The 15,749-nt window shown below is 45.9% G+C and overlaps 1 protein-coding gene, 1 long non-coding RNA gene and 1 other non-coding gene across 7 annotated transcripts in view; 1 reads left to right on the top strand and 2 right to left on the bottom strand.

Moving 5' to 3' along the window:
- The window catches only part of tex2 (testis expressed 2), a 29,419-nt gene extending 15,458 nt beyond the window's left edge, over positions 1 to 13,961 (top strand). For 3 of the 4 annotated variants that reach the window (XM_031569310.2, XM_031569315.2, XM_031569325.2), the window contains 11 exons: positions 867 to 2,568; positions 4,938 to 5,138; positions 5,592 to 5,919; positions 7,259 to 7,485; positions 7,793 to 7,936; positions 8,253 to 8,352; positions 9,401 to 9,521; positions 10,011 to 10,133; positions 10,460 to 10,669; positions 11,051 to 11,171; positions 11,901 to 13,961. In XM_031569310.2, the coding sequence (XP_031425170.1) occupies positions 892 to 2,568; positions 4,938 to 5,138; positions 5,592 to 5,919; positions 7,259 to 7,485; positions 7,793 to 7,936; positions 8,253 to 8,352; positions 9,401 to 9,521; positions 10,011 to 10,133; positions 10,460 to 10,669; positions 11,051 to 11,171; positions 11,901 to 12,062 (3,414 nt within the window). In that variant the 5' untranslated portion in view covers positions 867 to 891 and the 3' untranslated portion in view covers positions 12,063 to 13,961. The remainder of the gene's footprint in view (positions 1 to 866; positions 2,569 to 4,937; positions 5,139 to 5,591; positions 5,920 to 7,258; positions 7,486 to 7,792; positions 7,937 to 8,252; positions 8,353 to 9,400; positions 9,522 to 10,010; positions 10,134 to 10,459; positions 10,670 to 11,050; positions 11,172 to 11,900) is intronic. The other variant, XM_031569334.2, reaches the window with a different exon arrangement.
- A 504-nt stretch (positions 13,962 to 14,465) lies between these two features.
- LOC105891843 lies at positions 14,466 to 15,658 on the bottom strand. 2 transcript variants are annotated; one of them, XR_001162032.3, is made up of 4 exons: positions 15,399 to 15,658; positions 15,199 to 15,293; positions 14,942 to 15,021; positions 14,466 to 14,742 (listed from the first exon to the last, which is right to left on the bottom strand). It is a non-coding gene; the product is annotated as an uncharacterized LOC105891843 (long non-coding RNA). The 2 variants fall into 2 exon arrangements; XR_001162031.3 differs by having other exon boundaries at positions 15,405 to 15,657.
- LOC116222716 lies at positions 14,470 to 14,606 on the bottom strand. Its single transcript, XR_004164746.1, has one exon. It is a non-coding gene; the product is annotated as a small nucleolar RNA SNORA50 (small nucleolar RNA).
- Positions 15,659 to 15,749: the final 91 nt, after the last annotated feature.

Genomic DNA, 15,749 nt, shown 5'->3' on the forward strand with positions numbered 1-15,749 from the left:
GTCCTGGCTGATTAAATTGGTCCATGTGGCTGTGATTAATTGGATGAATGGATCAGAGCCAGCGCCAGAATGCAGTTGCATAGTCCCCTCCTCTCTCTACTTTGAGGTGACAGCGCTCACAGGACTCTGCTAAATGATTGAGTGAGAACTAGCTAGCTAACTAGCAGTCTGCAAACCTTAGGAATAATACACTTATCTGTGTCCTAGACTTTACACAATCTCTCTCTCTCTGCCTCCTTCTTCTTGTTCTGTGTTTGCTACAGATGGTAAAGCTTAGCTAGTAGAGCTATAGTTTTTTCGGGGCTAAATCCAAATAGTTTAATAACAGTAAGGACATATTCCTTAAGCATGAGCTAATTATATAGCCTGCACCCAGGAATTCTTTGCTCTTGCCAGTGGCTTTGATCAGGATGACAAACGGCTCTCCTCATCGCCTCCTGTCCTCCTCATTCTCTTACTTTGAACTCTTTCTTTTTTGCCCATTTGAAAAAAAAGTAGCGAGACAGATGTTTCTTCTTCAAAGGATGTCCGTATGAAAGTGCCTGCCTTTGTCAGGCCCCCTGTGGTTCCTCCCCCCTCCCCCCCTGCCTGTGTCTCACTGCCAGAGCCTCAATAGTTGGTCCAAAATACAGACTTTTAAAAAACAGGCTGAGAGATGAGGGAATGTGAGAGAATGGTTCCATATTCACAAGTTAGTTGTCTACCTGTGTGCAACTGCCTATAGTGAAGTAAATGCTTTCGAGAAGCTTATGAAAATAAAACACTTTGTGTATGTGATGTGTATGTTTCTGTGTGTGTGTGTGTGTCTGTGTGTGTATATCTGTGTGTGTGTGTGACCTATCTCCTCTCTCTATCTCTGTGTGCAGGTGGTGAGCTGAGGGGAGTTCAGTCATGAGCTGGCCAGGCGGTGGAGGTGAAGGTGGAGGTGGAGGCAGCACTGGTGACCGCGCTGAGCCGGACCCCACCTCCTCTTCTCCCCCCAGAGCCTCGGGCCCCGGCCCCCGGCTCCAGGTGCAGCGCTCGCTCTCGCGCGACACCATCACCATCCACTTCTCCGCCCAGGGCCGGGAGGAGGATGAGGACGAGGAAGAGCTGTACGGCTCCCCGCTGATCCAGAGCGTGGTGACGGCTGTGGAAGCCAGCGAGGAGTTCAACAGTCATGCGGGGGCAGCCGTCGGCACCACTCCGCGTACCCACACTCCCGCCGTGGCCATCCTGCAGCCCTCCCCCTCAGCGTCCTCCTTCTCCTCCATCAGCTCCTCCTGGCCCTTGGATGCCCCCCAGGCCCCGGCCCCAGCCCCGGCCTCCACGCACCCCCTCTCCTCCAGCTCCTCCCCGGTCCGTACACCACAAGCACCAGCATCAGCGCTGCCCTCCAAGCCCTTCCTCAGCCTGGTGAAGTCACTCTCCTCGGACGTGGAGCCTCGGGAGCCTCGGGAGCCCCCCACGTCTTCAGTGGCTGGTGTTGCCCCTCTCCTTGTACGCCCGCCGCACCTCCAAGCCCAGTCTCAGCACCGCCGCCATCTGATGAAGACGCTGGTCAAGTCCCTGTCCACTGACACGGCCAGGCCCGATCTGGACTCTCGCCTCAACCGCCACCTCTTCAATCCCTTCGCCCAGTCCCGCCCGGGGGCCCTCCATTCCATGGGCACTGGGGCCTCCACCTGCAGAGGTGGCTCCGTGACGGCCCCGTCGTCTCCGCTGGCCTCCCCGCTAGACGGCCGTTCGTCCTCCTCGTTCATGAAGGTTACAGAGGTGGAGGCACGCATCGAGGACACGCGGCGCCGTCTGTCGGAGGTCATGAGCGAGCCCCTGTATCTGCTTAGCAAGTTCATGGGAGAGGAGGGGGGCATCGGCTCGGCCGGGTCCGGTGTGACCGGTGCCGGCCAGCGCCCCAGAACCCTCTCCTCCAGCGCCTGTGAGTTGACCAGCCTGGCCGGCCTCAACGGACACCCCGAGACCAGCTACAGCATCAAGGAGGAGGAGGGGGACCTGGAGGACAAGAACGAGGAGAAGAGGGATAGAAGCGACATCACTGTCCCCTCACCCGGTCGAGTGGCCTCTTGGTCGCCTCCACCCCCCCGCTCCCCCTCCCTGGGGCTGGATCGCTGCACCATGTCTGCCCTGGTCAGGCAGGAGGACGAGGAGTTCTGCGAGCTATACAGTGAGGACTTCGAGCAGGACGAGGAGACGGAGACGGAAGGGTGGCACGCTGCCGCCTCGCAGAGACGCCAGAGCAGCCTGACGGGCGCCTACAGCCAGGATGACACTGATGATGAGGACGATGATGATGATGATGATCAGGAGGAAGACCAGGCACCTGGCGTGCCCCATAACAGCCTCCTGCTCCTCATCTCTGTAGTGTATGGGTACTTTGTGCTGCCGCTGCCCCCTTATGTTGAAGCAGTGCTGATGGGCATGGCCGCGGGCTTCATGCTGGCCATCCTGGTGGTGTGGCTTTCAGTCCCCCGCCATACTTCCCTCACCTGCTCCTCTTTGCCCAGGAGACGCAGGGGCGAGAGGTGGAACCTGACACCGCTGGATATCAAGGAGCCAGGGGTTTTTAAGGTAGGCCATGCTTTTCCACATGGTGAACATACTAACTGGGCTCTGATGTGTGAACCTGCACAGTATTATTCATCACTTAAACAGTGCAGTTAGCAGTATAGCTCATTGCTACCTGTACGTTTGTTTTAGTGACTTTCCAACCCTACATTTAAAAATCTCACTCTGTGACGTAAAGTCACTAAGTAGCTACAAAATGGAGATCATTAAGAACTTTCCAGAATCTGAATCATTCGATATGCCCTTTATTTCCTATTCAATTGTAAAATGTGTGTTGTAAAACATACTGGTGGTCATAGTTTTGTAAGAATATGTTATGTTGCACCACCAAATTCTACCAAAACCTGTGAAGATGTACGTTATGGCTTCTGCTATGGCGTCTGTCCTCTACTCTCCAGTGCTATCTGCTGTGGAACTGATGAAGCTATTTAATAGGGCACTGAGGAGACTGTAGACTGCCATGAATGCATTTGACTGTATCTGTTTCTGAATATGTCTAACCATGCCACCATATGTCTAACCATGCCACATTTGAAGGCATCCATTTCATCACATTTCATCACATTTCATCCATTTCATCCCATTTAATCCCATTTCATCACATTTCATCCCATTTCATCCCATTTCATCAATGTAGATGTAGATGTGTGTGTATGTAACTTCACATGTGCTAGCAATGTTCGACCAATCACATCCGAAATGTAGAAAGAGCATGCTTCCATTTTGACTGTGAAGGTGTGTGTGTGTGGGTGAGTGAGGTGAGTGAGGTGAGTGAGGTGAGGGAGTGAGCACTTACATAAATGTAGGTGAACTTGTCTGGACTGTGTGGAGAGATGGAAAGGGGCCTGAGGCCACAGCTGTGGCAGGGAGAGGAGCCCTTGTGTTAATGATGAGAGTGGACCATGCGGGGTCCACACCATACTAAACAAGCCACCCCCTGCCCTGTCTCTCTCTCTCTCTCTCTCTCTCTCTCTCCTTCAGACTTCATTTGCCCTCTTATGATGATGTAACCTTTATCACACCATTACTGCTTGTCAAAAAAAAGTGTTTTTGAGGTGATTGAAGGGGTTGAGATGTCTATGTAGACTGAGGAGGACACATAACTCTGTAAAAAAGTAATACATACTCTATTACTTCATCTTAGCTGTAGTGAATACTTCCACTGTGAATGCCACTTGAATTGCATGTATGGATTCATCGATCTATACGGCTCAGACCCAGAACTGTAATGAATGGATGTAGGCTTCAGTGTGCAGTATATAAATACACGTAATTAGACCAGATAACAACAAAGGTGTTCAATGTTGTTTATCGTTTGCCTTTTGACAGTGCGTGTGCATTCATTGCAGGGTGATTTCACCAGGTCCCTGGTCCCTAAGCAATAGAGCCCCCGGAGACACATTCACCTCTCATCTCATCTTAGTTGCTTTAGAAGTGTAACAGCAGCCAGCGGGTACAGTCCTGTGCAGTGAGTAAACCTCACTCCCCAACACCTTAAGAGACGTGCTAGCGACAGACGCTCACACCCATGGGTTATAGCCTCTTTGCTAGCACGCCTGCCTCCCATGCCTGAGGTTGCGAGATTGAGTCTGATGCAGAACTGTGCTTATCTACACAACGCAGGTTACAGAAGCATGGTTCTTAGTGAAGAGCTGGCTTCTTAGGCTAACTTCTGACTTGTCACAACGTAGCGTTTCCAAAACAAAATGATTTATTTATGCAAAGGTTCTATTACGGCAACTAATTCCAACTAAAACATAACCGCAAATAGTTAGCCAGGCTCTCCTCTTCTCTCCACGGCCTTGCTAGTCCCCCCCCTTACTACTGGGACTTGAGGGCATACCAATGTCATTACATTTAACACATGCTAATCTTTAGAATGGATCTTTCATATAGGAAATTGGAATATCTTCATGCAGTATTTCATAAATGTTGTCATTCAACATCAACATCAGACTGTTCCATCACAACAGAAGTCAAGCATGTTAATCATGTCATCTGAAGTTAACCCTTAGGGGACACAGGCCTGTTAGACTTTTTTAGGTAGTCTGTCATGCCTTGATGTTTTTGTATATTTCCTCTAACTAAAAACATTGATGCGAAAGTGCCATATATGTAGAAGATTAAAGGTTTCTGGGGGTGTTCTTTTTATGATTAGGACAAAAACTCGCAGAGCTTTAAAGGCATATTGACAACAAGAATAAAAAACTATTTTCCCACCGGTGGGAACCTCTATAGGATGAAACAGAAACAGACACACCGTTGAGGCTACAACCTGGCTGCTATTGATGTGACACCCTTCTGTACATGTGTGTGTGTGTGTTTGTGTGTGTGTGTGTGTGTGTGTGTGTGTGTGTGTGTGTGTGTTTTAGGGCTGGATGAATGAGATCGTCAGCTACGACCCAGAGACGTACCACGCCACCCTTACCCACTCTGTGTTTGTGAGGCTGGAGGGCTCCACGCTGCGTCTGTCTAAACCCAGCCGCAACATCCCCCGCCGAGCCGCCTTCAACGAGCCCAAACCCGACGTCAGCTACATCAGCCAGAAGATCTATGACCTATCCGACAGCAAGGTAGGTGTGTGTGTGTGTGTGTGTGTGTGTGTGTGTGTGTGTGTGTGTGTGTGTGTGTGTGTGTGTGTGTGTGTGTGTGTGTGTGTGTGTGTGTGTCTGCATGCATGTGTGTGTTTAGAGATAACTTTGTTAACATGAGTATTAACCAAACTTTGCATTCTGCACTTCGCTGCTTTTGGCTCATTTCATGCTAAATCACCTAGAGGTCCCAACAATGTTTTATCATGCGTTCCCATGCTCCAAAGACGTTTCGCTGTATTAAAAACAAATATAGTGCATTCCAATATATATTGTCAGTGGAAAGAATTCCTGCCACAATGGCACAGAAAAATCAGAAAAATCAGATTGTATGAAAACCCAACTTCACACATGGCTCTGGCTGTTCCTGTGCTCATTTGATCTTTCCCATGGTTCTCTGAGAGGAACTGAGTTTGGACTCATCTCTGTCTGCAGATCTCTCTGGTGCCTCAGAGTCTGGCCAGAAAACGTGTGTGGAACAAAAAGTACCCCATCTGCATTGAGCTGGGTCCCCAGGAGGACTTCATGGCCAGAGCCCAGGAAGACAGGCCTGAGACTGGGGAAGAGAGACCCGCGTCTGGGGGCGAAAGGCCGGAGGGTGGCAGCTCGAGGAGTGAGGAGGGGATGGTGAGGAGGCAGTCTGGCGACCTCACACTCTACCTCTTCGGAAGGACTGGCCGGGAGAAAGAGGAGTGGTTCCGTCGGATTCTCTTTGCGTCGAGGCTCAAGCCTGAGGCAAGGAGGCCTGCCAGCATAGCAGGTGGTAAGAGCCCATCAGAGACCCTAAGCCCTCTCTCCCTTGCTGGCATCCGCAGCCTAGAATAGATTAGCAGTGAGATGCTATCCTAGAGAGATTTCGAGGGTTGATATTTGCAGGTGGTATGTTTCAGCTGAGTAAGCCTCCTTAGTGTGGGCACTGTGAATATGAAAGCCAAATATCTTACTGCAGCACTTTCTCAGCACATCAGTAAATTGTTTTGGACTGGCAGGCTTCAGTGTCATGAAGGGATATCTCTTGTGCATTGATAATTATGCTTTGGGGCTTTACATACGGTGCAGAATATAAAATATAAAATAGACCACTGCAATGCTGAATGTTTATGGAAAAACACAGTGTATGAGCCCGTTTTGTAAAGAGAAGGCAACAGTCCGTCTGCTATGATCGTAAATCCTTCTGTTCTGTAGTAGGGGTTGCACAAGTAGCATACATCATTTGAGTAATCGTTTCCTGAAACACTGGAGTAGGCTACTGGAGTACTCAGTGGGGGGGTTGTATGGGAGGTGTCTTGTATCATTAAAAGACTATGCAACTATGATGGGGTGCTCTCTACAGAGCCCCCTAAAGGTCATGGTGGGATTTTTTTTTTTGAGCTACCTTTGCATTCCCTCGCAATACTTTTGAGTTCTTGCCAAAAAGTTTAGCGTTCCCACGCAATTTTGCATTACCTCACAATTTTTTGCATTACCTCACAATCCTTTTGCCACTAACATGCAACACCACGACATGGATCATCTTATAGAATTGTACTGTCTTTGAACTTGGCATTAAGTCATTGATTTCTACTGTCACCATCCTTCCTCTTCTTCACCAAGCGCTCTTACTGAAAACTGAGTCTGCGCAGGAGCTAGTGCAAAACCCTTACCATATATACTATATATGTCTATGGTTATTACTAGTGTAGCCAAGTTCGGAGCTGAAACACTTTTCAGCATTTTCATCCAGCACCATCCAAAACACTTTCAACTCTTCTTCTCGGCTCTCAACTCCCTCCAAAACCTGCTTCATCCCGATTCCAAACAAAGCGGTATGGGAAATGTAGTCAATACTAACAATTAACAGTATTTAGAATCGGACCCATTTTCAGTTCTTACTCTAGCCTCACGTGATTAACAAGTACTCGGTGTTAATGTAGAAACTCGAGAATTGATGTAGCTACTCGATTACTTCTATAATCGAAATTCAGTCCCTATTCTGTTGTGTTTTGATGTAGCATTGTAGCTGTACATTGCCGTGACTAATGACATGGATGTTTAAATGGTTTAAATGTTACTTTTGCCTATTAAATCCATGATAGCAAATGTCTGTGCCATCACTCCCCCAGTCTACCTGCCCTCCCATGGGGGCTTGTCCCACAGCCGCAGCAGTAGCCGGGGCAGTCTGGAGGAGGCGCTGCAGTCCCAGCCGCGGACCAAGGAGCTCCCTGCGGGGGTCAAGCAGAATGTGCTGGACTACAGCGTGTACATGGCTCAGTACGTGAGCCCAGGGGCCACCAGTCGCCCCACCAGCCCCTCTCCCAGCGCGCCGAGCAGCCCAGGGGCTAGCAAACAGGTAGCTCACGCTAGGTCACCTCACTTGTGCTCATGTATACTGAATGTAACTGGCATTTAAAACAACTGCAAATGGAGATTCAGACACAGCTTGAAAAGGTTTGATATAAGAGGCCTTGGGTAGTTCAATCATGTTTGCTTAGGTCTCCTTTGTTTGGTCATGAATTAAAACACTTAGATTTGTAAGCTGATAGAGACTTGCTTTCAGCTACACATGTATGTGTATTACACATTATGGAATGTTTAATTCCATTTAACTTGGAGCTCCTCTTCACCAATTGTTGTCGTTTTTTCTATATTGTCTCCAGGTGCTGGACAATCAGGGGGAAGAGTGTGAGTCTGAGGCCTGGGCTAACGCCCTGATAGGGAGGATCTTTTGGGACTTCCTAGGGGAGAAGTACTGGGCTGACATGGTGTCTAAGAAGATCCAGATGAAGCTGAGTAAGATCCGGGTAGGCGTCTCTCAACCAGTTAGTCACACATATTCTGTGTCTAGAAGGATGACTGGGAACACAATAACGCTTATCCATGATCCCTGTTTAGTTTTCTCTCCCAGTTTGCGTGTGTGTGCTTATGTGCATGTATGTTTGTGTGTGTCCGTGTCCATTTTGTCCCCCATACGTTATACACTCCAGAGTCTAGAAAAGAACCCCTAGCTGGCTCTGCACTGCCTTACATGGATAAATTAAGGATTAAAATGGATTAGCTGGAAAAGTTCCTGTGAATGAACAACCCTGCTGCTGTCTGACTGTTTCTGTGCTGTTGCAGTTGCCATACTTTATGAATGAGCTAACTCTGACTGAACTTGACATGGGCGTCACTATACCCAAGATACTGAAGGCCTCTAAACCCTATGTTGATCATCAAGGTAAGAATGTGCTGGGACAGAATAGCCCTGATTAATTAGATTAATAGATGAAATATTATTTAGAAAATGATGGAGCAAATCAAGAAGAGAAACTTTGATACATTGAGATATGAATATCTGGTAATTCACTTTGCCACTTTGAGCGATGCTTCTCTAGGCGGATTGTGGTAAGATACTGTTTTAGATGTTGAGCAAAATGAACAAAACAAGCAGTGAAACCCTGAAGTGAGAGTGGCCTGAGGACATAGCTGGTGTCATGGCTGGAAGTGGGGGAATGCTCTTCTAGTAGTCAGATTAATGAAGTGTCTCCTCTCCAGCTTGGCCAATTTATGAGCAGCGCACTGAGGTGTCTCTTAAGAGGAGCCCCATTTAGGACTTCAATGAGCCATCACTTGGTTTGGAGAGAAGGTCTGCCAGTATTGTGTGTGTGTGAGTTTGGGGACACACTCATTTTAGTGCTGGCAAACAATCAATTCAGAGCCATCTTTATTGTAAAAGGCTATTTAAATGGAGCTCAAACACGGTCAGACTTCAACATCATCAATCAGTACTCTTATAAGCAATGCCAGTGTATTGGAATAAAATGTTCGGTCAAAACCGACCGGCAAAATAACATGTATTAACATAAGTGGAGATGATGAGTCATAAATGCAAATGGAATGTCTGTGGTGGATTTCATGCAGATGTACCTGTGAATCACTGATGGAGTTTGTTCATCCATCGCAGACTTGAGTGGCGAGGGCTGAGTCAGAAGTGAAACCTCCCTGCCCACCATGCTGGAGCTCTGAAACGTTCACCGTGTTATGTAAAGAGCTCAGCTGCAGGGAGGAGGAGGAGGAGGAGGAGGCCTGGCTCGCTCTTGACCTCTCATATTTCTGTGAAGTTGTGCTGTGTGTTTACTGCCATAGCAATAACAGCCATCGAGAAATGCTCTTCTGTAAAACTGTATGATGTCTTTTTCCCCCCCTGTATCAGCGACCTGAGCAGCTTCCATGCGTGTTTAAATACATTATCTAATAGAGGATTTCCCCCCCCCCCCCCCCTGAAGGCCTGTGGTTTGATCTGGAGATCTCCTATCATGGCTCCTTTCTAATGACGCTGGAGACCAAGATGAACCTGGCCCGGCTGGGGAAGGAGGGAGAGGGGCTCGGTGAACAGGGGAAAGAGGGGTAAGAGCAGCTGTCTCTATTCTCCTTGAAAACCACTGACCTTTCAAAGCAGCAAAATCTCTGGAAGTAGCGACACTGTATTGTAATGCAGTCACTGCTATCAGCATGTGTGAAGCTGTTCCTGTGGGCTATCTGTACTTAAAATCACTTAAAAGCTCTTTGGGCTCACTGCACATCCCGTCACATTCATTAGGACTCCTTCCTATGCTATTACTTGTTAAATTGCATATATTTCTCTCTGCCGTGTTCTTTATCTCTCTGGACGCACTCCTTTCTGGCACCATTATTCCACTGGTGAGTTGAGACAGGCTAACACTCACCTCTGATTATGCCGCTAGATAGACAGGTGAAATCAAAGATGTCTGCGCTTACTAAAACATGTTCCTCTGTCTATCTTCGTGTGTGTGTCTGTGTGTGTGTGTGTGTGTGTGTGTGTGTGTGTCTGTGCACATGTATATGTATATATGTCCATGGGTTTGCATGCACTAGGCCAAGGCCACGGATGTACTGTTTGGCTGACAGTGATGAAGAGTCGTCTAGTGCTGGATCATCTGATGAAGAGGAGCCGCAGGAAGTTTTCACAGATAAAGCCCTCCCTCCTGGGGCGGAAAGGTGTGAGACTAAAACGGACCGCTCATTTCAATGACTGATTTTGGCTGTTAGAAATGTTGATGAAGTCATGGTATTGTTGCAACTTCCAAAAAATGTCACGCTCAGTTCTTAACTGGGATCATGTGTCAGGATAGAGAGAACGAGAGAGAGGGTGAGAGAAAGAAAGCTACAGAGTGAGAGGGGGGATTTGAGGAAAGAATAATCTCTGATTCAGACCCTGTAAATGAGCAAAAAGCAAAGTGACATGTGAGAGGGGAGGCGGAGGCTGCTCTATGAATAAGAGATTGAGTCTGACTCACTTTTCAAGATGGCCCTTCTTCTCCTAGCTACGTTGGTGGCCACCGGCCCAGCAAGATCATACGCTTCATGGACAAGATTGCCAAGTCCAAGTATTTCCAGAAAGCCACTGAGACAGAGTTCATCAAGAAGAAGATGGAGGAGGTGTCCAACACCCCCCTCTTGCTTACTGTGGAAGTGCAGGAGTTCAAAGGGACACTGGCAGTCAACATCCCTCCGCCCCCCACCGACCGAATATGGTAAGTTCCTCTTTGGGTCCACCTTCTCTCTCTTGTTGGCAAATAGGGGCTTATTACAGCTGACTCACATTGGGAATAAAAAGTGTCCACACACAATCAGATGTAGTCAAAAGATGCATCTATATCCTTTATATGATATGGATAAGCCCATAAGGATTAAACCAATTTGCCCCTTAATGGAAAAGTTTAACTGATGACTGCCCTCTGCTGGTTGTAGTTGTAATTGTCAGGTTTTAAGGTATTCAGGAGCAGCAATCAGTGAGTCCATTTTACAGTGTAAAACAAGCTATGCCAATGCATGCGTCAGTTTAAAGGTAACTATGGGAAAAGAAATCCAGGATATAATGACCTTTGGTTTGATACACAATGTCATGATTCCAGGTATGGCTTCCGGAGCCCCCCGCACCTGGAGTTGAAGGCTCGTCCCAAACTGGGGGAGAGAGAGGTGACCTTTGCCCACGTTACCGACTGGATTGAGAAAAAACTTGACCAGGAGTTTCAGGTTAGAAGTGGAGTTTTGTCTTGTTTTAAATTCCGTTTAGAGTATAATTAGTTTCCAGTGTACTGGGTGAGCTCCTCAATACATTTTCATCATAGCATCTAAAACATGAATTGAGAAATAGTGACTTTTCACTCCTTTCATTGGTATGTGTTGGGTAATTATTATGACCTCTTTACATGTGCGTGTTTGAAGCCTCTTCAGAGTCTGAGGATGCTCCTCTGTTCTAGCCTGGCTGCCTGCATTCCCTCTGAGGCAGAATAAATGACTTCAATGGTTTTAGGATGCCAATGGGACTATTTTAGAGGGGAGTGTCATTCATTTATGGCCACCCACTTGTCTGAGGTTCAAAGCAATGTGCTTGTCATCTTACCACTGTTATTTTAATGATCAGTTTGGCTTGCTGGAGGGGTAGCTAACTGTTTGCTGATTGTACAAGCAAAGCAATAAAGCAAGAGTGATCCTTGTGTGTGACTCCTGGAACCCATAATTACAGTCCACACGCCTATGGTTCTTTGACTCTCTTGGGTGTTCTGTGGTGGGTGTTCCATCACGATTTCCTCCTCCAAAGCACACATGCAGCAAGTTAATGAAAAGTAGGTAGGACAACATGTAGCCATATCAAAGTATCTCCGAGTGTAAGTATCTGTCATTTGACATGTATGGACACGTGCCTAAGTTGTAATAATCATTTCAGTGTCTACCTTTTTTCATATTGTTGTTTTTTCACAGAAAATATTTGTCATGCCAAACATGGATGATATTTGGCTACCCATCATGCACTCTGCTATGGACCCACGCTCAAACACGAGCCTGTTAGCAGTGATGACGGACGCTTTGAAGGAAACTGAGTTCTCCTGTGACTCTGAACTCTCCACTCAGAGCGACATGTGACAAAACGGCTCTCTTCAGGGAAAATGAAAACAAAATGCACAGCGGAGTGAGAAGACAAAATGGCTGCCATGGCTTCCTTTAGGCAAGACTTTTAAAGCAGAGCCTATGAGGGAATGGAGCCATGAATGAAAACATTACAGAATCCCCTGAACTTCATTCAGAACTACTGAATGTCATGGATACTGGACATCCATGTCTCCACAGAGAAGGAACATGTGGGAATTCCATGATTCATATAGAATCTCAAAAAGACCAGTGAGAAGTTTGAAAGCCTTTTGTCCACCGTCCCCTTTTCTGAGGAGGGACAGAGAAAGGAGAGGTAGGCGGTTGAGGATTTTACTGGGACATTTTTACCATAGCATGTACAATTGCACTGCAAACCCAAGCATTCCAAGTGGAAACAAGTCAACAGAAAGAAAAAGGGAAAAAAAGACCCGACATGTGAAGCAGCAGCACCAAACCTTTTCTTTTTTGGCGGGTGTGTGTATGTTTGTGTACTTGTCTATGTACGGGTGAGTGTTTGAAGGCACACATGCTTTTTGGATTATCGAGGAATAATGATGAAAGCATTCAAGTTTATGGGTGCAGGTGCACAGGTCACACGTCCAAGCCATCGAGTGGGTGTGATTCTGAGCCATCCATGACGCTTGTATGTTGCAGACCGTGTATAGGTGTGTGTGTGTCTGGATGCATATGTAATGTGATGATTATCAAATGCTTTTCATCACACACACATGCACTAGCGCTGGAAGACAAAGCATACTCCAATCCCACACATCCCTTCGTCTCATTGCCTCCCACCCCTCTGTTGCCTGGGTCATGAAGCGTTGGCATCCGACTTATGCAAATAGATCAACATCACTGTGTTCATGAACAATACCAGCTGACACGCCTCCCACCGGACTAATCCTGTCACCAAATGCACTCACACCCAACTGGGCAGACGAACCAGGTGTCACTTTTTTTGTTTTGAAGTGGGAGGTTAGTGACTTTGTCTTTTAACAACCCAATGCCTCCCCAGAACTACTTTTCTCAATCAAGTGCTTTGCAGAGAGTAAGTGGGGAGAGAGTGGGGGCAATCTACAATCTTTACAGCCAAAAGCAATGTGTGTCTTAATCTTTCATCAATGCGGGCTTAATGAATGTAAGTAGGAGTTGTCATCTTATATCCACTCTGTTCTTAGTGGGAGGAAGTAGGTTTATTTTGTCCAGACTCTTTGTGCTGTTCTAAGTCACATTATCAGTTCTTCTGGTATTATATATATATTGTTGTCCAGTAACATTATGAAAAGAATGTTGTTTTCTTTTAGCAGTTAAGGCGTATAAGCTATACGTGCAATTACAGAAAAAAAGTGTCATTTATAGTGTGCAAGTGCAGTTTTTTTGTATTCATCAAAATGTGAGCTTGTGTGTGACAAAACTGCTGTCTCAATGTCAACATTAGCATTACTGGTCACTAAGGAAAAAAATGTTTTCTACAAAATGAATGGATATGTGCATTTCATCGTCATTTTATCAGCTTACAGAGAATGAATAATTTTGTCATCTGTGCACTTAACTGTCACAGAAGCGGAATTTCATGGAGGCATAAGTGCCTTCGAGATCAGCATCGCTCATCAGCCATGCAGTAGATTCTAGCATGTTCTCTATAGGGCATTCCCATTACAGTAGTGATTTTTCAACTTCACTCATGGTAAAAGGTATTTTCATCCCCAGTGCCATAATGTGAATACATTGGGGTAATTTTTATTTATTTATATTGTTTCCTGGCCTGTGTGCTTCTTATGCCAAATATTTGTGTTTCATTATTTCAAATGTCATCGCTGTTGTTTAATTATGGTGTTTTTTTGTGTCATGGCAGCTTGGACACGAGGGACATATTAAAAATCTTTTGCTTCAGTGTTGGAGTTCATCCGTTTGTTTCTAACCTTTTCCACAGAGCATTTTTGGGCAATTCCTCAAGTATTGAACTACATGAGGCTCAAAATCCAACCATATACGTCTACAAATTATTCCCTACGTACAAAGTACATCAGGCGGACATGTTCACAATTTACTATATAACAGCAATAGATGTTTAATCAGTGGTCAAGGGAAGTTGGTTTCTGATACCAGGACACTTATGTAGGCAGACCTGTATAGGCCATCAATTATATTTTTTATTATCATATATCAAAATTTAAGGGTGAAAGGATCATTTTAATTTACTGTAATTTCTCTCTAGTCTATGAGAACCTCAACAACCCAGGTGTAGATCTACCTCTTTACTGGAGACTTACCACATTACACTCAGAGATGTGCTTGGACTGGGCAGAATGGTAATATTACAATACAAGTCAGATGATCCATCTGCTCCAGATGCAGAAAAAAATAACCCATACAAGTCAAGGTACATACCTTCAGACATAGATGTAGCTTGCTCTTAAAAGAGCAACTTGGTGAAAGAGCCAAGAAGCCCCAGTTATAACAAGAGCACTTACTGTTGCACTGCAGCTTGGCCTATGAAACCATGGAAAGGGTAACACAGGTTCAAAGGCAGTGCCAGGTATTTAAAATAACAACAAAGTAGTGGCCATGTTTGAAAGTCAATTTATTTTTTGGTTTAACAAAACATATTTTAGAAAAAAAGAAAGAAAAAAAGGTCTTCATATCTTCACCATACTCCACACCATTGTCCATCCTGAAAAATAAATATTCCTCAATCACGTGAAAAGGCACTTAATCCATTTCCCCCCTACAGACTACAAAGTCAGGTCAGTGAAAGAAAGTGACTTCACGGTTTATCAGAAGTCTAACGCATTCAAAGTCATCACTCTTGACTTGCTGGTTAAGTTACAGTTCAGCCTTTCATTTAAGTGTGCCAGCATGAGACTACATACCCTTCCATTTGAAGGCCACTGCAAGTCAGGGGACAGTAGGTTGATCTGCAGCTCAGTCTGAAACAATGTACTCCATACTCCTGCAACAAGACAACGGTTTTTAAGCAAAGTAGTTACACGTAAAAAATCTACTAGGACAAAATGGCATTTCATCGTCAGTGAATTGATTAAAGATAACTTCATCGTAGGTCAGAAGTCTAACGCATCAAACATCATTCTGAACTTAGAAACGGTCAAATATTAAACCCGTGCCAGACCTTGGCGTCCTTAGCCTCATTCCTCTACTGCAGAAGCCATGCTGGCGACCACGTGCCATGGCGAAGCACAACGGTGTCCACCCAAGGCAGTTTTCCTACAAAGAAAACACCACGATTGAGTGAGGCAGTCACTTTTCATAAATAATAATTACACACGTATCAAGGAGTCATACATAATGCAATCAAGTGTGTCGACTTACACTCACCAATTCAAGTAGCTTTTTGCTTCAGCTACATTGCTTCCGTAGGGGGAAAAAATCATGAACAGGACCCTTCCCTATCCATTAACTTAATGTTACCACTGTGGCCAACTAGTACATTAATCACGATCAAAACGATACGGGTCCATCGCCTAACGTTTGTGAGAGACATTTTTTTACGGACAGCCAGCAAACTTTAAGCCCTACCAAACCTGTGGACGTGCACCCTCTGAAGAAGTGCGCTAAGAAACGGAACATCCTTTTCAAGGGATACGCACTTCCGGCGCGTATTGTGCTGCAAAATCCTAAAATATGTATGCTATCTAGATAATTTACGTTCACTCTGAAACG

The sequence above is a fragment of the Clupea harengus genome, chromosome 1 (genome assembly GCF_900700415.2).
Source record: "Clupea harengus chromosome 1, Ch_v2.0.2, whole genome shotgun sequence".
NCBI classification, from domain to species: Eukaryota; Metazoa; Chordata; class Actinopteri; order Clupeiformes; family Clupeidae; genus Clupea; species Clupea harengus.